A 23,531-nucleotide genomic window follows, 5' to 3' on the forward strand; every position below is an offset into this window, starting at 1 on the left:
AAATTTCTAACTTTAGCGCTCATGCACGTGAAACTGAGTCGATGTAGGCCTACAAGATGTTATGGCATATGCGTTTACTGTGGGCACAAGTCGGGTGTAGGGATGGTCAGATGCGGCCCAATTTACCATGATTCTTTTTTATGTAAATGTTTCATTTGTTTATTATTTATAATTATGTATTTGCAACATCGGCGAGAGAGAATTGAGATTTTTTTTCTACAATGCGGCCGTGAGGGTATCCCTATTTCGACCGCGGCATTAATTAATATTGCATATAGAGTCCAGCTCCGACATAGCCTATATTTTTCAGTTATTTTGGGCAAACCCTACACCCAATGACCCCGTTTTTTTAAGTAGCCTACACTGAATGACCCCCTTTTTTAAACACTTAGTCCTCAAAATCGCTTTTCACATTCTCGAGCGCCGTGGCTCAAATAATCATGGTACAAAATGAACATTGAGTCGGCAAATCCAGCACGTCTCTGTCTCACGCCAAGCAATTCCAAAAAGTTGACAGCCCTGTTATTATGCGCTTGTAATTTTACAACTTGTTAAAACTTGATTGTAGCAACATTTTCAAGAAATAAAATCAAACCATTACTTTCACGACAGGAAACCTATTTGTGATTTTAAATCAATTAATTATGATGTAGAGATATCACCATGAGAAGAAAACATCAAATAAAATACCTTACGACGACAGGCGGTTGCGACAACACAGGAAAATCCCCATCTAGTGCATAAATGTACATACTTGACCCGTTGATGACCTATTGGTAGGAGCGGGCGTGGAACCATGTACCATGTTTACCAGACGAATTGGCGCCTACACAGGTGTGCATGTGGTCACAATTAAAAGTCAACATCCAAAGTGTTGTGCGGTGGGGTGGGGAGGAGCTTTGATAATCTACATGTTAAATGATTGATGACATATGTTTTGAGCATCAATTAGGAAACAAACCAAAAGATCGATGACGTCCTATAAACGTAACTAGTTTCGTTTCTCAGCCGACCCCCTCCCTCCCTGCCAGAAACGTAATAATGAAATGTTGAAAATTTTGACGTAATAATAATAATGACACATTCTTCAGACCGATGTTTTTGTACAAACGTAATCGAGTATTTTACCCCTCCCCTAAACGAAACTAGTTTCGTTTATAGGACGCCATCAATCTTTTGGTTTGTTCCTTAAAAATATAAATCTGTCATCTGTGCGCCTGAACTTTAAAAAATTAATTTGAAAAAAATAAATCAATCAATTTCCTGCCAATTTCAGTTAAACTGTTAAAGCAAATAAGCCAAATTAGTTTTGTTTGTAAGTTCTGATTTGAAGTAAATATTGATAAAAGTTGATCAACCCAACCCGAAATTTATTAAAGTGATAATAGGGCTGCCATCCCTTGCATAATTACGCAATCACCCATCATAAAAATTGGGAATTTACTAGGAAATTCCGTTCTTTTGAGGGAGCACCAGTATGATACATTTTGTATGTGTGCAGTTGGCTTCACAATACACCAAATGACCATATAAAGCAGAAAATTGTATGAGAAAAAATATTGAAATACAATGTATATGAGACATTTTGCAATATTATGATTGAAACAGTATCCAAGTGAGATTATTTCCAACACAAGCTCCTGTATTATTTAATATTCTTGAATAATATACTAATCAACGTTGGCATGGGGAATATATTCATATAAAATTTATTTATTCATCAATCAACATCTCCATACACATCAAGTTAATAAGCAGAAAGTTATAAGAATATTGACAAAGTATAATGGTAACAATATATAAATTATAGCAGTTGTAAGCTGTATAATCACTTCAAGTTTTGGCAACCTTTTTTTCTTTTCTTTTTTTGTTTTTTTTTTTTTTTTTTGCTACTTTCAGCCACTTCTTGACAATTCGGGTCAATTGTAGCCCCCCCCCATTCCAAAACATGCCAACAAAAAATGCCCGACTCATATTTTGAGCCCCCTCCCCATCCCCACCCCAAAGTCAAATGATGCGTCCCTAACATAATTCTACCACCCACACGTTTCTTTGCAATTGCTTACGCTCGAAAAAATCCCCAGGGTCAAACGTGTAAACAAGTGGGAATTTCCGATCGTATTGCGCATGGGAAATATTAAGCCCCATCAGTTTATACAATGTGAATGTCGCGAATCATATAATTTGTTTTTTACGAAAAAAAACCGGATGTTTTCCTAATAATGTTACTACTACTAGGCCCGTTTTCTAAAGAAACATAATTATTGGCGACATATCAGATTTACTAAAGAAAGCAGCAAGAAGAAAGAAAATGATAATTAGGTAAAATACGCATGAAAATATTAAACTTCAATATTACAATCCCGGACTTGAGTTAAAAAAAACATACGCAAATTTAGGGGCTGGCATTTTCTTCGGAGGAGAGGGTCACAAATTTACAAAAAGTCGGCGCCAATAAAATTATGACCCCCCCGTTTCGCTTTCGCAACAACAAAATTTATGACCCCCCCCCCCCGCCCACACACACACCACCGATACACCTTACCCCCTAAACAAGCTAAAATTGTATTGAAATCAGTCTTTTTGAATAAAATAAACACACCGTGTTTGGTCAACTTATGACTCCCTATTTTAGGTCATCAAAAATTTACCCCCCTATTTATGACTCCCTATTTTAGGTCATCAAAAAATTTATCCCCCCCCCCTATTTTTTACAACAAATTATGACCCCCCTCCAGTATATTTGGAACCCACCATCCCAGACCCCCCCACAATCACACGTACATACCCAACCAGTCAGTATAGCAATTGGTATAGCCACGCCCGCTCACAGGAACATTAATTAAACCAAGGGTTCACCCAGCGGTCAAATTATGTTATCATTTACTTTCTCACGGCCCTAACTTAGCATGCATGCAGCATTGACCTAGTTTACGACAGTCATGCGTGCAAGAGCTGGGGATTTCCCAGGCGTTGTCATGGTTGTCGCAAACATTATCGCAAACAATATTTAATCTCGATGGAATTCTGGTTGTGCTTGGTATTGATGTGGTGACTTGGTACCATATACCATTCTCTCTTTCTGTCTCTCCACCCTTCCCTCACTCAAATCTTAGTATAAATAAACAAAAAGTCAAATCACTCGGAGATTGCGATGTAAAAATAAACAGGGATTATTAAATTGAAAATATTATTCTTTTGAAAATTAAAGTGTTTAAAACATGTACATTTTTTTACAATTTGTACGGTATGCTACAGCAGCATTGATTTACAGCTGAAGGTACGCACCACTAGATATTGTAGGAGGGGCTTATGGGAGTTATCTCTGGAGAGTTATAATCAGGCAGAATTTGGGGGGTTGCATCCGAATGTGGCGAATTTTTTTACACGGCAATGAAGTTGTATTTTTCTAATGTATACCTTTTACAGAATTGGGTAGGGAAATTTTTATTTATTTTTTACTCATCAGTGAGGCATTTTTTTTTTCATCTCACTGGTGGGCAAAGTTTTTTTTTCACTAGTGTTTTTTACCCCCCATATCTAATGAGGCGTTCCCTAAGTGGTAAATAGGTTAATGTCATGACATAAAAATGCTGGGAGTGGACAGTGGCGCACCATTTGATTCTCAGGGGGGGCATGGGAGTTTTTTGAAAAAAAACTTACGCCCACTAGTGAGACGAAAAAAAACTTACCACTAGTGAGACGAAAAAAAAATTTTTTTGCCTCACTGATGAGTAAAAAAAAAATTCCCCCACCCAACTTTGTATAAATTTATACATTAAAATTGAAAAATAAATACTTCGCTGCCGAAGGCGGCGAAAAAAAAATTCAGCCTTCGGAGGCGAAGAAGAAAAAAAATTCGCCTGACCTAAAATCCCATGCCCCGAGAATCTAATGGTGCGCCTTAATACATCATGCATGTCCCAGATGTCCATGTGTGTACGATGTGCATGATATTTTTTACCGCATTTACCACATTCCAGAGATATTTTTATATGCGGTACGACTGTTGTATTTGGCTATTATTTAAATAAATATAATTGGTCTTTCGGCAGAAATTATGACAATGACAACAACATAACATTCAATAAATCAATACAGTCTGCAGGATGATCTTTCCGGTGCGGTCTTGCAAGTCCTCGGAATCATATCTTGGCATGGTGCACTGGGTTGTTTGGACCGGGAGCTGCCGGCCGCTTGCGCATCATGGGCTGGGGTTAGTCACTGAAGACCGGGCTGAAGACCAAGGGTACTCATCCAGCTTCGGTGCACTTGGCAAATAGATCATTTGGATGCACAAATCTTCGTGCACTTTGCGTTCAACACTTAACAGGTGTTTTAACTTCTATTTGAGTTGAAACACACAATCGGCATGCATAATCTTGAACATTGCACGGGAAATCTAGAGCCGAGTCCGGGACCTAGAGATTGGGTCTCTGGATTTCAAACTTGAATTGGAATGAACTTGGAGTGATATGCTTACTACTAGGCCCTATACTGGAATCATGCTGGAATAAATCAAAAAGAGGAATTTAAAACGGCGAAAACAATATGAATGGAAACATCACGGACGTTTACAAAATGGATAATTTTGAATCTTGTTGGGAAAAAAGCGACGACAAATAATTGAAGGAAATATTACACATTGTAGCAAATGATTTCAGGAATATAATTTATTGAAGCCGGGGCAGATATGTTAAATTAATGGACTTGATAATAAGGTAAGATGCTGTCATTCAAGCGGTCTCAAGAGCCCGAAGTCGCGGATCGGCGCGGCCAAATGAAAGAAGATTTGCACGCATTTTTATTATACAATTTATACAGTATATCGATCGCATCATAATAATATCAGCAGTAAACTGAAATAGACCCTACTTGAACTTGACCCAATTAAATTAAACAGGGATTTTATTTGCAGATAGCTAAAATTAAGCACTTGACTATATGGATTTTCCGAGTGACGAGTTTTGGGGGACCAGGGTTCATGATGAGTGAAATTGACGGCCGTTTTTTAAAATTCCAATAGGTCTACACCGGCAAGAACAAATCCAGAAAAGAAAGAAAAGAATATCCAACAATAATACAATATAACACAATGTGAACAATTCTACAAATAATTGTTAGCGCTTTTAAATACTAAAAGTATTATCATTTAGTATAACGAAGCCATATCATTCAACTTGCGAAAGTCCGTCCGTGGATGAGTTGAGACATTTTCTCCCGGGGACATTCTCAACGTGCGGAATCTACGGAGTTCCCGAATCGAAACACGGACTTCATATAAATATTGTCGATCCAAATATTGGTCGATCAACGTACACGATGTGTATTTTCTCATACCCTTTTTGATACCAAAATTCATGTTAAATTTGCCGCGTGGCGTAACTTGGACCAATGAAAAGCACCCGTGGCTGAGCCACGATCATTGTACCACAAAACGTGCTTATCGTGGCGAGGCACGATCGTGGCTGGGGCAGCCGGCAATATCGTACCTAAGCCACATGCGGCACGCTCAGACACGCTGCCAATTTTCTTAGACTTTAGAGCAGTACTGTAATAGACCACTCCCACTGACTAAGAATGCTATTCAATGGGCAATGTCTTTAAAGCAAAACACAAGGAAAGTATAGTCTTAGAGATTCAATCATGTTTCACCGTTGTTCATCGCCGATTAACAACGATGCGTCCGCGTTGTCTATGTGGTTTACTTCGCGAGGGCAGCTTTAGCGAAGTAAACCACGCAGACGCACCGAACGCGAGTTGTTAATCGGTGAAGAACAACTGTGAAACATGATTGAATCCTTTCAACAACGAAAGCAAGCTAAAGATCGTATAATTAACATGATTATTTCCCCGATTATTTCTTTTAATCATTGACAGTCAGCCTTACAAAAAGATCGGTGATTTCTGTTGATATCAGCAATAAAACTGAATCAAACGGCAATCTTTATCCGATGAGGGAGGTCCTTGTTATTTATTATTATTTTCAAAATGACCATCTGCCTTTTCAATTGAAGGTCAGTGCACTTTATGACTGCAGGCAGCTTTAGTGGAGGATTTAATTATGTAGCATAACAGGTTTTCACATAGAGGCTGTTACAAATTACAACTTTTCAATATTAAATTGATTTCTGAAAACATTAATTTTGTACATACCTGTTGTTTTGTTTTCTTTTGTTTTTCTAGCCTTGGTATTCATGCATTACAAGTAGCCAGAAGCTGTACAAACTTGCCATATTTCCCCCATGTATTGGAACTCATGCTGCATGAGGTACTAGAAGAGGAAGCCACAGCATCGGAGCCTATACCTGATGCTCTCCTACCCAGAGTTGTTGCCTTCATAGCAGAGTTCCCTCAATACTTACAGACCGTTGTACATTGCGCACGCAAGACTGAAATCGCCTTGTGGCCATATTTATTTGCTTCGGTTGGGAGTCCGCAAGACCTCTTTGAAGTAAGTGTAAAAATAATTCTCTCAGCTTCAAGTATGTTTGCAACCATGTTGGTATCGATAATTTGGAGAACTAATTAAACCTAACATTGCCCATGGTTTTTAGCTATTCGAAAAGAAAGAAGGGAAAAAAGGAGAGAAGATGAACAAAGAAATGTAATTTGGTTTTCAATTCCAAATCCCCATGCTTTTTTCACTGTTTTGGATCTGGAATAGCCGAAACTGTTGAATATGTTTGGAATTCCAATCTTCTTAAGGTTATACTAAACTTTGCAATGATCGATCCAGAATGAGACTGCATGTAGCCCCCTTTAAAATTATCTATTTCTGGAAATAAATATCGTAGAGAGAAAAGCATAAACTACGTCTAAAAGCTGAAAGTGTAAGGGTTATTATTATGCTTGAATTTCCACTTGGCTTAAAAAGAAATGTACTTTTCAAACATTTCAATTTTTTTTCAATATCCGGAGCATCAAGATTTTTGGGAACACGGCCATAATTTCTCAGTGGAAGTGGCGATTTTGTTGGGAACTACGACGACATTACAAACAAGTCAATAAAAGAATGTGCATATTCATTCTTGATATTGCTTGTCTCGATTTGTTTTAGTAAGCTTACATGTTTGCGAATTTGAAGTAAAATGGCCTCCACTTGTATGTCGCTTTGTAACCAGTAATAACAATTCCGTGCACGATTTCATAGACAAAATTCTGACCTACATTATTTCTATAAACCCTCTTCTATATGCAGGTGCTATTTAAATTTTTATTTCGAGAGCAGAAAATTGAGATATTTGCTATTTTTCCGACTCGCTGCTGTCAAATTGTCTAGTTTCGCGATAAAAAGATACAGCGAAATCAATTTTTTTTTAGAACCATTTCACCTCGTTTCGCTTGTGCTTTGAAGTACAAACTTCAAAATTGATATCGGGATTATATATTTCAAGCTGCGTCATACTGTGTTTTTCTTACCTCTGATTGTCGCTGCTCAAGGCCAAAATTCAAATTTTTGGACAAAAGTGACACTCTCATTTTTTAAAACACGCTGTTTACGTATAATGACGGGCTCTATTTGCCCGATAAAGTGGTGTTGCCGCGTTTGGATTTTAAAATATTTAGGTATTTTCTAGCTTAAAATCTAGCGCCAATGAACCTGATGCATGGGAATAGAAAATGTGAGTGGCGGATAGAAAAAAAAAAAAAAAAATGTGCACATTTTCATGCTTGCTGCGCTTGCAACAGGTAGATATTTAGAAATCCATTTAAGGTATGGGTATGAAAATTGGGGATCCCAAAAAATTGACATATAGGCCTAGGCCTATGCAAAGGGGGTGGGGCATTTTCGGCAGGCCAAGGGGGAGGGGCCACAAAAATTTGGCAGACTCGATTTTTAGCGAGTCGCTTGGAAATTTTGGCTTATAATTAGTAGGCTAATACCGGTACTGATTGCACAGCCTTTTGATTTCGAGAACGCAATTTTTTGGCAAGCCGGGGCCGGGGAGGAATAAATTTTGGCATGTCGAAAGGGAGGAAGAATGACTTTACCTAGCACACATTAAAGGGGCATTTCGTGATCCACAACCTCATACAACCCCATAGGCCTCCGTCCTTTCTCACGAGTTAAGATTTTTATACCACTCATCCCGCTCTGGCCACATGTTTAGGAATTTTCACGCAGATCAATTCGTTAAGCAATGGAAAATATTGCCAAATTTGAATTTCGTTTTAAAAGCCTACTCCCCATTAAAAAAAAACACTAATTTTGGGGGATTAAAAAAAAGTTCTGTAAAATGAAACAAAAGGCTGCCTCAATCTTAATTATTCATTTAAGGCCAGGCCTTCATTTCTGAAAATAGCGGGAGCTCAGTTAGTCCCTGTACTCAGGAGCTTGACAAGGAGCTCAATTATATAATATCAATATTAAACCATAGGAGCAGCTCAATCAGTGCCATTGGTAAAATTATTAGGCCTACGATATTTTATTTGACTGTGATCCGTTTTAATAGGCTATATACACTGTATATACCTTTAAAATTTCTAAAATTGGTGGAATTGAACAAGCTCTAGATTTCTCATACGTCCAGCATAACCAAGGGCAACTGGGGTGGGTGGGAAAGCCCCTAGCTATGGCCATACCCGTAGTGGCGGAACCAGAATTTTTTTCAAGGCATGGGGGAAGTGAATTTGAGACGGGGGCACTTGGAAATCATTGCACTAAATTGCCGCAAAAAGTGGAAAATTACATAATTGTGGGGATTTTGCCTAAAAAATGGGTGGGAAAAAAAAAAATATTGGGGGAAATACTGCCCCCCCCCCCTAGCGGCGCCACTGCATATCCATCCATGATGCTAGAATGACGGAAGTTCTGGCGCTGAAATTCAATTTCAATATCACGAGTTTTTATCAGGGATTTTACCAAGGGAAGGCGATAGGTGTAGGATTTTGCTGATATACCAGGCAACCCGAGAAAGGAACTGAGGTGTGGCTAAATAAGGGAGTGTTCATTATAAATATTTGCCATTATCATACTTTCGACGCCGAGAGCATAATTATTTGAAGCGTACATCGTGTCAGTCACACATATTTTCTGTTGAAAGAGAAACGCACATGTCTCTGATTAGCTCGGGGATTCAGCTACTGCGCGCTGCGTGCTGGCCTAGTGTTGTCCCGGGTTGTTGTCGAGTGGAAATGGAAAATTTATGAATGAACTTCCGCAACTTTGCAACATCATCACGCAGCGGCGTAGCTGGGATTTTTTCCAGGAGGGCAAGACTGTAGGCCCTATGGGCGGGGCCCAAATCCACCAAATTTCCCACTGGGGCGGGGCCCAAATAGACAATTTTGCCAGGCTTATTGATAATAATCGATATGGTAGGCCTATTGAGCTGTATTGCATATCGCTTGGATTCCCCATCTCTCTGCCCCTCCTCTCACCCTCTCTTTTTTCCTCTTCCCCCTCTTTCCCTCTTTTTTTTTCCTTGCACTAGGGGCGGGGCCCAAATAGGCAATTTTGCAATTGCCCCCCCCCCGGCAGCTACGCTTACTGTCATCACGGTAGACATCACGCTGTAGCCTACAACTACAAGAAAGGTTTACAGACAAATATAGGTCTAGTAGGCCTATCAAAATGTTATATTTTTATATTTTCTGGTGGACTCATGGAGAATATCATGTCATGGAGGTCCCGGCGCTGGGTTGGGGGGGGTCTCGAGGCATTTTGGTATGCCTACCCATGCTTGATTCCGGAGGCTTTTTAGCAGGCCCGACCATTTTTTTTATAAAAACACCTCGGGCGGGTCTCTTCAAAACATTTGTACCGCGGGGATCAAAGTCACCCACATTTGGCCTAATTTGACGCTTTTTTATTGGGCACTTTTGCCAAAATGCGCCCAAAAGTTGGTCTTCGCTGTAAACCCACCCATCATAGTCGTTGAAAAGGTAGGCCTACCCCAAAACTGTGGCACATCCACGAACCCGAGGGAGAGACCTCCATGGGTAAAAACACACCTCTAAGCGGGACCAGATTTATAATTTAAAATAGGCCTACATTTTGGAAGCCAGTCATCACGACAAAACGGGCTATGGTAGTGTTAATGGTATTAACACTTTGATTTTAGGCTTAAATGATGAGTGTAGGCCTATAAATTGCAAATTTGCACACACCCCGGGGAACCTTCTCAAGTTGGTTTGGGTAAGGATGTGAGGCTGTGACTCGAAAAACTACGGTATGATTTTAAACCAAATTTGAATAAAACAGACCCAAAATTGTATCAACTTTTGGACTGAAAGTTTTCATAAATTTTTACTTTTTCGAGAAAATCATTGAAAAATACCCTTCTTAAACCTAATTTTCAAGACACCGAGGGTCAATAAAATCATGGCTAAAAATACAACAGAGTCTAAACTAAATGGCTGAAAATGCACCCCAAATCTGCCGCACATCACGACACCGTATTTCACCTTATAGATTTTGAAAATTGTCGCAATAAAATAGGCCCGAACTTATCCCAAATTATCCCCGAAAAAATATTTTTTGCAGGTGAGGTTGGAGTCTTATTATTTTTATTCTCAGAGAGGATAGGGGTTGATATTTTTAGCAGGGTAGAGTTTGTCTTGTTTTTGTTTTGTTTTTTGACGTTGAAGTTCCAGATTCTTTTTTTCATATATTATTATTCATTTATTATTTATACCCTGTACGTGGGGAAAAAGACACACGACAGCTACAGAGAAGCCACGAAAAAACTCCTGTGAAGTGCATGAAAATGACCCGAAAATGTGCCAACCGAAACACCCGAACAGGAAGATAAAATAAAAAAACAAAAACAAAAACCCAGGAAATTTCCCGAAATAAGTTCCAAATTCTTTGTCCCCCACTAAAATATATTATTTATGAACACTCCCTTATGAAGTCTGCCCTCTTCCGCTATTCTGGTAGTAGGCGCTGACAATTACCTTACGCGATTACCATATTTTTGAAGCATGTTTGAACCCGATTTGTTCTCTATTCACATTTTTAACGCTGCAAGTAACATTTCAAGACCTCTATTTGTGACAGGTATTTAATTATCTTGCTAGAGATGTGCCTAAAGTTGAAATTCAATATTTCGGATCGCAAAGATCGAGAGATATAAAGTTGCTGAATATCAGTTTAACACCATGGATCATATGGGCGTCCGTATATGAACGATTATGATAGCTAAGCAAAATGGCTGGGATACAGGTTGTATAAATACTACATGAATATTCATGAACTATACAGATTCCATTCTTCTCTAATAATAAAGATGTCAATCACTCTCCTAGACGACAGTTGCTTGGCGCTTGTAAACAAATCGAATAATAGTGCTTGACAAGAGCTAAAAAAATAGGCTAAAAACACATTTTCACACATTTTTTCCGGATTTTTTATTTCACATGATAAGTAGACATATTTTCTTACGTATAAGGTAATAATATATTTTTTCTGGAGGTAAAGCCCTTCAACACTTTGTTTAACCTTAAAGGGAGTATGGAATGACCCATTCCTGTTGATTGAATTGGTATGCTCCTTTTAGTAATCTCTCATGTGTTTGTATTCTTTGTTCCTATAGCAATGTTTACAAACTGGAGCCTTGAAGACTGCTGCCTCATACCTCATCATCTTGCAGAATCTAGAAACACCAAAAGTTAGCAGACATGTAAGTATGCTGATGATAAGATGATTTGGGATACCTGTAAAGTTTGGGGATGTGTGGGACATAGGCAGGTGCAATATTTTAAGCTGGTATCCACTACTCAAGATGTTGGACCTGCTTATTCACCAGAATAAGAAGATGAGGCAATTTGTCAAGGTTTTGGCAGAACATGTGATTAAAGGGGGTAATCCTATTGGTTTAAACTTATGTACAATGTCAAATATCGTCCACTTAGAACATTTTCAGCGTAAATGTGAATAATTAGCCCAATTAGCAAGCCACTATGTTGGTATGTGTGAATAACATTGTGGTCCCAATCATTGGAAACAGCGAAAAATGTGAAGATATGCCATGTTAAACTTCATTTTATAGTTTATTTTGAGAAGAAATATTGATTTTATATCAATTTATGATCGGTGACTTACATGTTATAAAACGCATTAACGAAGCAGGAATAACGACAACATTTAATCAATAAATATAAATGAGCATCAGTAAGCTGTTACTAACTAGTAGTAAGGTTACAGAATTTCTGCGCATGTCACAAAGTGAAATTCCTGGATCTACCTACAATGCAAATAGTGTGGAAAATTTCGCTAGCATAGTTACCACAAGTCAATGGGTTTTTTTTTCCACGATTTCTTCGGATATGCGTGCTCCTTTAAAACCAGAGATAAATGGTGGAGACCAGACTACAGTCAGAAATTCAATTGAACAAACAAAGCATGGCAGCTTAGATGCACACATAATTCAACATATCTGCTACTTCCCATGACCTCTTAACTGGGTGCATTGTCATGGGTACAGTAATAGAAACACATTTTTGGAAACCATCGATGCTTGGTCGATACTTATTATTTATAAAATCAATTAATTGACCATTAGTAATTGTGATAACATATAAATCTTTTCCTGTATTAACATCGAAAATTATTAATTTAGCATTAATACTGATTAAATAATCGAAAATTATTAATTTAGCATTAATACTGATTCATTAGTTGTTAGTTCATTAATAACAAGCATCAAAGCAGCATCGATGGTCGATCCAAAGATCGAACAAATTTGTTTCTGGTGCCTAAGTGGCATTCATCATGCCGTGTTCATTCAGTTGTCTTTACCAGTATAGTCATTGACATCATTGTTTTCTCATAATATACAGCATGCTACACAACTCTTAGACACAGCCTTAGAATGGTGTGATTGGAGTCTATGCAGTGATCTCCTGCGTTTTCTTCGTGCCATAAGTCCAGCAGACATGGAAGCCGCAAGACCACCTCTAGCATCACCTAATGCAGTCTTCCCATCCCCCTTGACACCAAGGGACAATATGCAAGGGTTTAAATTTAGCACATCATCACAGAGGTCCAGACATGGGAGTGCAGAGAAGAGGATGAGTGGTGGGTCACAGGATAGGTTACAAGATGCTGGCATGGATAAGAAGTAAGTTGATTGACAGTCATCATGCATCTGTTTTATGTATGTAATGCTTAGAGGTTAATAACTGGGCATTGGTTATTTGGAGGGCATGTGAAAAATCTAAACATTTTGCCTTTGGAACCGAGGATATTCCGAGGTCCAAAGCAAAATGTTTAGATTTTTCACAATGCCCGACATATTACCGAAGCAAAGTTATTAACCTCATTCATAACCATGATAAAATTTTGCTCAAAAGTTTATAAAAATAGATGATTTTTACATCTGCCCTTTCCAAAAATCGATCAGGCTAAAACAGGACGACCAATAACAAAAGTATGTATCACAATCTGTGCAAATATGGTAGCGCCGTAATCCAAATATGGCAGCCAAGCGCAGCGCGCAGTTTGTTCGGCGACAACAACACGCAAACGCCGGTCAATTGTGTGCGACATTGGAACAATTACGCATTTTGCGGTCAATTGTGAGATATTAATGACCTCCATTTGCGTTCGCGTTTTTCACAAATAACTAAATTGGATCGCACGTATCGTGTTTATTAATGAGGTTATGAATATGTATTATAAACTATCTCAGAGATGTAGATTCGAAAGAAGGAACAAATTGTGTGCAGTGGTGTTACCAGAGGTGACACTAGACCCAGTAGTCTGGAATCTGTCCCCAAGAATATTCAAAATATACTGACAGTTTTATACAGCTTTGCATCAAAATGATTGGTGTAATGTTTTGCAGATTTACTTTTACAAACTGCTAATCGTCCAGCACATAATTATTTTCTACAAGGCCTTATGCACACGCTTGACGTCACTCACGTATACACGAGGGTTAAAACTTAAAAAGGACCTTACAAAAGATTATACCCATCAGTTTGCAGTGATTATGGGCAAGACAAAATCCAACATAAGTTCCACCTTGTTTTGTAGATTAATGTTATAAAAGATTGACAGGTATCAATCACTTTGATGGGTATCAATCATTTTGATAGAAGCTGTATAAGGTGTCTATAGAGACTGTCCAGATTTGCCTTTGGATATACTGCATTTGTACCACACTTCCGTAGTCTTTCAGCTAGCTCCCAAATCCTAATCCTACCTGTAATGCTGAAGCCTATTCTAAAGTCTTACTTACAGGCACATTTATAAATTGTTCAGAGTTACTGTCATGTGTGCACAACAATGTTTGACTATTCAACGTTTGATGTTAATTAAAGCCTTAATGTACGATCTTTTTAAATTTTTAGGCATTTCTTTTTTTCTTCCAAAATGATAATATGCAATCATTATGAAAGTTCCCAATACATTTGGACGCAAAAAACATTGGAAATTTGCAAAGAAACAACATCATAAACTTCACCTCTATCACTCGAAATATCTCGTACTTTTTGGATTACGACGGCGAGTGCGGCCTCTGAGCTAGTCTCCTACGCAGCCAGTTTGGTTATGCTCCCTCCACATGTGTGGAGGGAGCGTAATCAAACTGGCTTCGTAGGAGATTAAGATTTGTGATCGTTCTGACATATTATTATCATAATCTGAAAAATTATGATAATATGTCGGACCAACAGAAAATCATCCTGTTTTATTACAAATAGGGCTGAATTTGACAGTTTGCTCATAGATGTAAGTTGGAACATGTGTAAGAAATATAAATATGCCAAAAAATCGATTTTGAAAAAAATAAAGGTATATTCTGAAAAAATATCATAGGCTTTAACCCTAACCCTCCTGAATACTACAAAATACTACTTGATATATGCGCTGTTCGTGCATGCATCCCACGTGGTGTGATGACGCAATCGCCCTAGGTGATATATAGGCACGGTTTCGCTGGCCAGCGAAGCCCAAGACCCATGGCAAAGTGTCGCCGACCGAGTGCTTAGCATGCGAGGGGTCTCGGGTTCGAATCCCACCCAGAGCAAACAACTTCTTTCCTTCTTTTCTCTCTTTATTCTTTCCTTCTTTCCCTTCCCGTCGCCAAAAAGCCCTTAGGCGGTTAGGGTTAAGACTCATATCAGGATTTCCAATGTGTCGTGTATATATGCCAGGTTTAGGTCAGGCATTCATGACAGCATGTCAAACTCTGAAAATATCATTAACCACACTAACATGTCACATTCATTATGACATGTGTAGGTCATCAAGATCAAGAAATAACAGTGGCAATGATGGTACAGCTGAGGAGTACTACATTGACATGATAGTAAGCAGGCATGCAAGGAAACTCCTAGGAGCCTATAGGTTAAGAGACTTGGCATTGTTTGCTGCTCATCTCGACTATAAGCTTGTCAACTGGATAGCAAAAGAAAGGTAGGTATAGTGCCTGCACAAATACAAAGAGTAACCTCTCTTATTAACACGTATTATAGTCAAATGCAGCAAACCTTTGACGAGCGCGACTACCGTGATGTTGCAAATTCTGCGCTAACAACACGTATGGCGCACAGTTCAGTCATAAATTTCCACTCGGCAACGGCAGATCGCCTCAGCAGAGACAAGTACGTCCAACGCAGTATATATGTGATGTATACTTACAATATGCGCTCGTCAAAGGTTTACTGCATTTGATTATACTGTTGCTGACATTCACAGATCATGTGAGCCTTGTCAGTCATGTCTGAAAATTCAGGGTTTCCTGTGGGTGAAATGGGAATGTGGATGCACATTCAGTGAACATGGACAAATTGTGTCTTCAGTGCCGTGAAAATAACAACATATACATCCTAGACCTGATGCCAACATTATAGAAGATGTTTGTCACTGAACATCATTGTTGGGCAAGAAAACCTATTATGTATTTGTGGTCCTTGAACAAGTTTAAATCAAAATTGCCAAGAGTTACATAGGAGGTTTTGCTTTAAACATGTTCAGGGGCCAATGACTTACAGGAAGTTTTTCCTGCCCAATGACAACATGCGAATATAAATCTAATATAACATTTCTTTATTATCGGACCAGGATAATTGACTGAAAATGTTTCTCTGACCATAAAATTCCCAACATTTTGTTGCTCCAGAACCCGAGCAGCCAAAGTAGAGGACTTTGAAGCAGCCTTGAAGAGGTTACACACAGACTTCCAGTGGCCTATGCCATCACTTGGTAGAAATTCAAGTAGCAGTTCAATCTCTAGTAGAGGATCTGGTAAGTACAGTCTGTCCACATACAAGTACAAAGTAAATAGACCTCGGAAACTGGAGGTATGCGACTAATTATTTCAGTGCAATGCGTGTGAAAATGCTTCTTTGGCACTCCAACTGCTGCGCGATTTGTACTTGCTGAGTACATCACGCTCTTTACGCCCACATAGAAGTACAAAGTAAATAGACCTCGGAAACTGGAGGTATGCGACTAATTATTTCAGTGCAATGCGTGTGAAAATGCTTCTTTGGCACTCCAACTGCTGTGCTATTTGTACTTGCCAAGTACACCACGCTCTTTACGCGTCACATTTTTTAACATGCAGTGAGTGTGAAGCAAAGCATCGACCCATGATGCCACAGATTTGGGTTGTACTTCTATGTGGACAGACTGTAGTCCCACTGCTGATTCAATTTTGGTTTTGTGTATTGCTGTTGTACTCAAAATGGATTATTCCAGTTGAAATTCAATACACCCCTTTGGAAGACATGACATTAATCTCCCACAGAGGGAGTGTGAATTTCAAATGGGGTTACCTCAATGGGTGATTCCAGTTGAAATCCATACACCCCCTATGGAAGACATGACATTAATCTTCCACATAGGGAGTGTGAATTTCAAATGGGGTTACCCAAATGGATGATTCAATTTGAAATCTATACTCCCTATGTGGAAGATAAGGGTCATGTCTTCCATAGTGGTGTAATAGCCCAATAAGCTGCCGTTATTTGTGAACTAAATCTGGCAGTTAAGGTCAGTTGAGTTATCCTCACGTTTAACTTACAAATTGTTTGCATGTTTTTGGAAACAAACAAAAATAATGTAACAAAAAAGGATTTATGTAGCATCTATCTTGTGAAGATATTGGCACATAACAAAACAAACTAGAAACCACAAACTTCAGACTACTTCTAAACCTGCACGTTTGAAGGGGAGAGGAGAGCGAGGCGCATCAGTCAGGATATTCACCTTTGGTACATGCAGAAACAGGAAAAGTCAAATTGCACTATACTAGTTGAAAATTCATTCATTCATTCATTCATTCATTCAATCATGTTTTATTTCATATATCACAAAATATATATACAGTCAATGGCATACATAAATACAAAATAATAATATTGGCTACAAGCATGAAAGTAAATCAATATACGAAGCAAACTATGCATGATATGATTAGATCAATATGATCAGTACAATGAATAATGCTTTATAAATTTAGGCAGTAACTTTAATTTTATATAATTTTCAACGATTGTTACATTATGATACAAGTGATCAATATGATCAATGTGATATTAAAGGGGGGAAATGCAATAATTTGAAACTTGAGACACAAATTATAAAACAAATATTTAAAAAATTGTAATATCGTCACTAGGCAGGAAAAACCTCATACTTTTTGCCTTTGAACATGGATGAAGCAAACCATTCAATATAAAGTCTACGCCTACAAGGCTTTATCCATTTTCAAGGGCCAAAAGTAAATATGAGGTGTTTCCTGCATGTATTTTTTTGGCTGTTGAACATGGATGAAGCAACCTCTTTAATATAAAGTCTACACCTACAAGGCTTTATCCATGTTCAAGGGCCAAAAGTACATTCGAGATTTTTCCCGCCCAGTGACGATATCGTTTTCTTTTATCACACAGTGAGCAAGTCTTCCCAAGCTGGTGGAACATTAGAATCACAAATCAATGGTCTAAAACTTAACACATCCATAGCCTCCACCCCAAGCAGCTCCAATAACACTACACCTTCAGATAGCACCACTCCTGTGGTAAAGACTATCACTCCAGGACCAGCGGGTGCAGGATTCCATGTAATTCCCAGTAGCCAGCCAGGAAGGGTGGTCAGTATTATCAAAGGTGTGGCACGCCCTCAGAGTTTGGCGTCAGAGAGTACGACAAGCGAGGCCAAGACGCAAGAAGCCATGTTGAAATATGCTTCCACTAAAGGTAAGATTTTCCTTTAGCATATTGTTGGTGTGTATCATATTAAATTACAAAACAAAAGTGTTTTTTTACTTCAATACTTCTTAAAATTTGATCGCTTACCAGAAGCGCTTTCACAGTACCAACTGCGTCCTCAGCCAGATGTTATGGCTCTGATGATTTATGGCTTGACAACTTTGGATGATGTTTGATTAAGTTCTATAATTGTACCAAAAACTGCCCTTTCCAAAAGTCACAAAGTAGGCCTATGCTTGTTAACTGCAAGGCGTATTGGGACAAGAAATGGAACTGGCTATCTTACAACTCACTGTGCTGAATTCTGCACCAAGGGGATTTGCATGGCTGAATGATCAAGAATCGATACACATTACAGTAAATGTTCACTTGGTGAGGATTTTAAACTGCACTCAACCACATGGGTTTTTCCATTAGTAACAAGCCATGAATCAACTTTTGTGACAAGCATATAGGCCTACTTTGTGACTTTTGAAAAGGGCAGTTTTTGCCTTCAACTTTGGCTCATTCAGCCATGAAGTCATGGAAATCTCTCCTTTTAACACAACACTTAGTAAACAGTCATATTATTATTTCAAAGTTAGTTTTATTGGTACAAAACGAAAACCTTACAATGTTATGACGACATGTTGAGAGGGGGATTTATTTCTTGTGCTGTGTTTATGTTTACTACCAACACATGTACAGATGAACTTTATTCTAATGTAAGATTTAAGATAAATAGCATTATCATTGTTCAACTATACTTATAACTTACTGATTTGTTTAACACATCAGTCACCGTTAAACAAGGCTGTGTCCTTAGCCCAATTTTCTTCATTATGATGTTTTGATGAATCCAAGTGTGTGAAAATATTGGATCCAACACATAATAATGATAAAATTGGATGCTTTACACCCAATATTTATTGGTCTCGCTGTGAGTTTTCAAATATTTGACTCTACTACGTCTTTCTCATCCAATATTTTAAAACTGCAATAGGATTTGAACTGTTCATATGAGACCAAATTGTTGACGGACAGACAGACAGACACACTGACTGACGGACACACAACCTGTGATGCCATAAGGTCTTTTTCTTAGAATGACCTAAAAACTATAAAGCATTCAAATTTTGTTTTTGTTTTTTTCGTCTATTGTCATACCAGTCCGATATGATAGTTGTCAATGTATACAGAAACGGGTTTACAGATGAATTAATTGGCAAAATCAAACCAACTGTCCAGGCATACATCTCCGGTCCAACTGTGAACACTCCACACTGCACAAATAAACATATTAAAGCTAAAGGCACCCAACAAACAAAATCAGTTAAAACCACAGTTGATATTTTAATAGCCATTCGCGCTTTCTCTCTCAGAGGCTGTACTTGAACTTGTTTTGATGATGTTTGCGCAATTTGAAATATTCTGAGATAAAATACACCAATTGCGATGAAACAGATCAGGTTTAAGCCTATAAAAACGATGATTGACAGGTAGCTAGCTACGCTGTAACCAATCAGCTTTGAGGTTGTATACGGAATGTCCCGTGTATGACTATAGGTCGTTATGTTATAAACCAAGTGATAGTCCACACTAGGCCTATGCGAATCAATTACATGTTGTATTTCTATATCATAGGAGTTAAGTACAATTGGGTGTGACACATTCTTTTCCACAGTGACTTTTCTTTTAACCATCGGTAATCCAACGCACACTTCGGAAATATCATATGAAATAATTCCAGGATAGAACATGTCCAACACGATTGGCCCAACGGAAAGGAAAATACAAAACAACCAACAAATAGAAACGCAGACTTTCATGCGTGTTTTGCCAAGTCCTCGATGAATACCTAACGGATATCTAACTCCCAAATATCTGTCTAAACCTATGATTGCGATCAGACCTATTGAAGCTTCACTCGCAAGGGTTGATAGCGTAGCAGCTATTTTACATAGTGGTCCCTTTATCCAATTCTCTGAGTAACTAGGAAAGTAACCAGCATAATAAACATCTGCAGATGTCAATATGAGCATATCAACACCCATTAAGAAATCAGATAGCGCAAGATGAAATATAAGTTCATTCTGTACTTTATTTTTACCCATATCCATGGTTATTCGACTGAGGATTACACCAGCATTAAAGAGGACTGCGGCTAAGCCTACAACCCACATTGTCAGTCGCAACATTAAATTATGCAACATTCGTTTGCATGTTAAGTAAGCGGGGCGGGCATCTATCGATACACAAGTGATGTTAGCATTCATAAAGCAACACGCCGAATGCTTATCTACTAAAAGAGTCAAATTACTAATGGTATTTAAAAAAGATTGTGTGTGAAGCAAATGAAGCGGATTGCCAGTCAGGTCAAAGGTCACATTTTCCGATGTCATGTCGATGTCATGGATGTCAATTACTTGAATGAGATTTGAAGATAGATTCAATGTTTTCAAATGAGCAAAATGCTGTAGCAGCTCTTTATCCAATCGTGTAAGTTTGTTATGTTGAAGGTCCAACAAACGAAGACTTTGCAATCCATGGAAACTTTTGCTTGACATGTATGAAATGTTATTGTCTGAGATGTTTAGAATTTGAAGACTGATCAGCATTTTGAAAACATTGTTTTCAACACGAGTAATGTTGTTTGAATTTAGAAACAGAATTTGCAAGTTACTAAGTCCTAGAAATGCATCATCTGGCATCATTGCGACATTGTTGAAATTTAGTGTTAACTGCTTTAAATTTTCAAACTTTCCGATCTTGTCAAAACTGGTTCCAGGCAAAAAATTTACGTGGAGCATAATATACATCAAATTAGTACAAGACTGAAGAGAAGGCAGCTCTATTAACATATTATTTGCCAAATCCAAGAATTCTAACCAAATTAATGGTGTAAATATTTCTGATGGCAATAAACTTAACTCGTTACAACACAGGAACATATATTTCATGTCTACTGTTGCACCATACATGTTGTTGTGGAGGTCAGAAAGTTGATTAGCTTGGATATGGCAAGTGATCAAATGGATATTAAAATCTAGGAGACCATATGGCAGCTCTTGTATAAAGTTTCCGTTTAGCCATAATACTTCTAATTCAACAAGTGTGTCCAAAATCCCTGTAGGTAACAAAGAAAGCCTATTGTTTGACAAACCAAGATATTCCAATTTTGTGTTTGCCACAAAAATGTCATGCGGAAGTACAGCGAGGTCGTTATGATCAATTAGCAGAAAATTTAAAAGTGTTAAGGATTGAAATATTGTATTATTTAGTTGGGAAATTTTGTTGACAATAAGAGAAAGAGAGGTAAGACCTGTGACAAATTCCAATATGCCATGTGGTAATTCAGATATCCTATTATTATCAAGATTCAATATCTCGATATTATTAGAATGAAATGTGAACACAGGAATCGTGAGAAGTCTGTTGCCTTCTATATAAAGGTATTTCAAATTAACATTTTTATGAAACAAATCACCGGTCAGAGTAGTTAAAAGATTTTCCGAAATATCCAAAATCCACAAATTTATATTGCTATAGAATATGTCATCTTCAAATAACGATATTCTGTTATTGCCAAGAATTAAGATTTCTAAATTATGCATGGAAACGAATGAACTTGATCGTAAGTTATCAATATTGTTATAGCCAATGTGCAACAAATGCAACTTAGTTAACAATAAAGTGAAGGGAAATTCCATTATATCATTGCCATTCAAACCAAGGTTTTCCAATTTTGTTAATGCATCGAATATACCTTCCGGTAAACTTATAATTTGATTGTACTCCATGTATAGTCTGGTCAGTTGCGTTAAATTATTGAAGGCATTTGAAGACAATATATTTATCTTATTACGATTAAGGAATAGATCTTCAAGGTTCAAAGTCAAGCTAAAATGTTTATTAGTCACTGAATCTATGTCATTTCCATCTAAATTTAAAAAGAATAAGTTCAACTGATATTTCATTGTTGGTAACTGTTTCAAATTATTATTAGCCAAATCAAGTATTCTCAAATTAGCAAGATTGGTGAAAATGTTTTTTGGTAAATCTATAATATCATTGTTTTTTAACTTGAGCTCATATAATTTGGTCAGATTGGCGAAAATGTTTGGTGGTAATAAAACAAGACTGTTATCATTGAAAATCAATGAAGAGAGTTCCAAATTGGAGTCAAAAATCCATCGGGTATTGCACGCAATCTATTGTAAGCAAAGTTAATAAGTTGTAAATTTTCAAGTCCTTCAAATATTCCGTGGGGCACCACTGAGATTAGGTTCCTATTCAGAAATATCTCAATTATCAGACTCATGTTTCTGAACAGACCCAAAGGTAAAGAATACAACCTAATACGTGCCAAATACAGCTGTTGGAGATCAACGTTTGAGCTGAAAATTTGGTTTGTCAGAGTATTGAGTGGGTTGTCACTGAGGTCAAGAGTCACTAAATGTATAAGATTGTTGAAAATACCACTTGGCAGCTCGGTTATCTTATTTGAAGCAACACTTAAAGACTCCAGGTTAGTTGTGTTACTGAACAGTCCTAATGGCAAGTAAACAATTTTATTTTTATCTAAAGCCAACATGTTTAGATTCTGAGTCGAGACAAAAACATCATCTGCCAAAGAAGTTATCAAGTTGCCCGTCAAAATGAGACCTGACAAATCGTCCAGCCCGCCCAAACTTGCATGATTTAATTTTGTGATCTCATTGTCATTCAGTAGGAGGAGAATCAATTGATTTTGTTTGCTGAGAGCACCCGATGGCACATGATTAAATCGATTACTCGCGAGACCAATATACATTAACTTTTTACAGTTATCAAAAATATTATTTGACAAATTTGTCAACTCATTATGCGCCATTTCAATGGTATTTAATTGGAATAAAGTACTAAATAGTTCAGATGGTACATGGTTGATATGATTGCTGCTTAGGTCAAGATAGCTTAGATTCAGTGTTGAATCAAACACTTTGGCAGGAAGTGATGTCAAGTTATTATGAGACAAATCAAGATATGTTAATTGTCCAAGTCCATCGAAAATGTTAGTTGCCAAATCTGTAATTTGATTAAATTGCAGACTAAGATATGATAATAATGAAATATCACTGAACACACCTGGTGGTATTAAGTTTAATTTGTTATACTGCAAATGAAGCGAATTAAGTTTCCTGTTTGATCGGAACAAGCTAGCTGATAGAGAACTTATTTTGTTGCCTATCATGTTTATTTCTAACAAATTTATGAGACCAACAAATATACCAGGTGGTAATTCTGTAATGTGATTATCATTTAAGGAAATAAACTGCAATTGTGGAAGGTTGGTAAAAAGGTCAGAAGTTAGTTCTGTCAAATTATTTTGGCCTAAAGTCAATGTC

The 23,531-nt window shown here is 37.7% G+C and overlaps 1 protein-coding gene across 1 annotated transcript in view; it reads left to right on the forward strand.

The window, feature by feature from the left end:
* The window catches only part of LOC140141375 (guanine nucleotide exchange factor subunit RIC1-like), a 129,781-nt gene that overhangs the window by 89,296 nt on the left and 16,954 nt on the right, over positions 1 to 23,531 (forward strand). The window contains exons 22-27 of the mRNA XM_072163223.1: positions 6,187 to 6,454; positions 11,541 to 11,627; positions 12,787 to 13,067; positions 15,194 to 15,367; positions 16,074 to 16,198; positions 17,848 to 18,153. Coding sequence (XP_072019324.1) covers positions 6,187 to 6,454; positions 11,541 to 11,627; positions 12,787 to 13,067; positions 15,194 to 15,367; positions 16,074 to 16,198; positions 17,848 to 18,153 — 1,241 coding nt within the window. The remainder of the gene's footprint in view (positions 1 to 6,186; positions 6,455 to 11,540; positions 11,628 to 12,786; positions 13,068 to 15,193; positions 15,368 to 16,073; positions 16,199 to 17,847; positions 18,154 to 23,531) is intronic.

The sequence above is a fragment of the Amphiura filiformis genome, chromosome 19 (genome assembly GCF_039555335.1).
Source record: "Amphiura filiformis chromosome 19, Afil_fr2py, whole genome shotgun sequence".
NCBI classification, from domain to species: Eukaryota; Metazoa; Echinodermata; class Ophiuroidea; order Amphilepidida; family Amphiuridae; genus Amphiura; species Amphiura filiformis.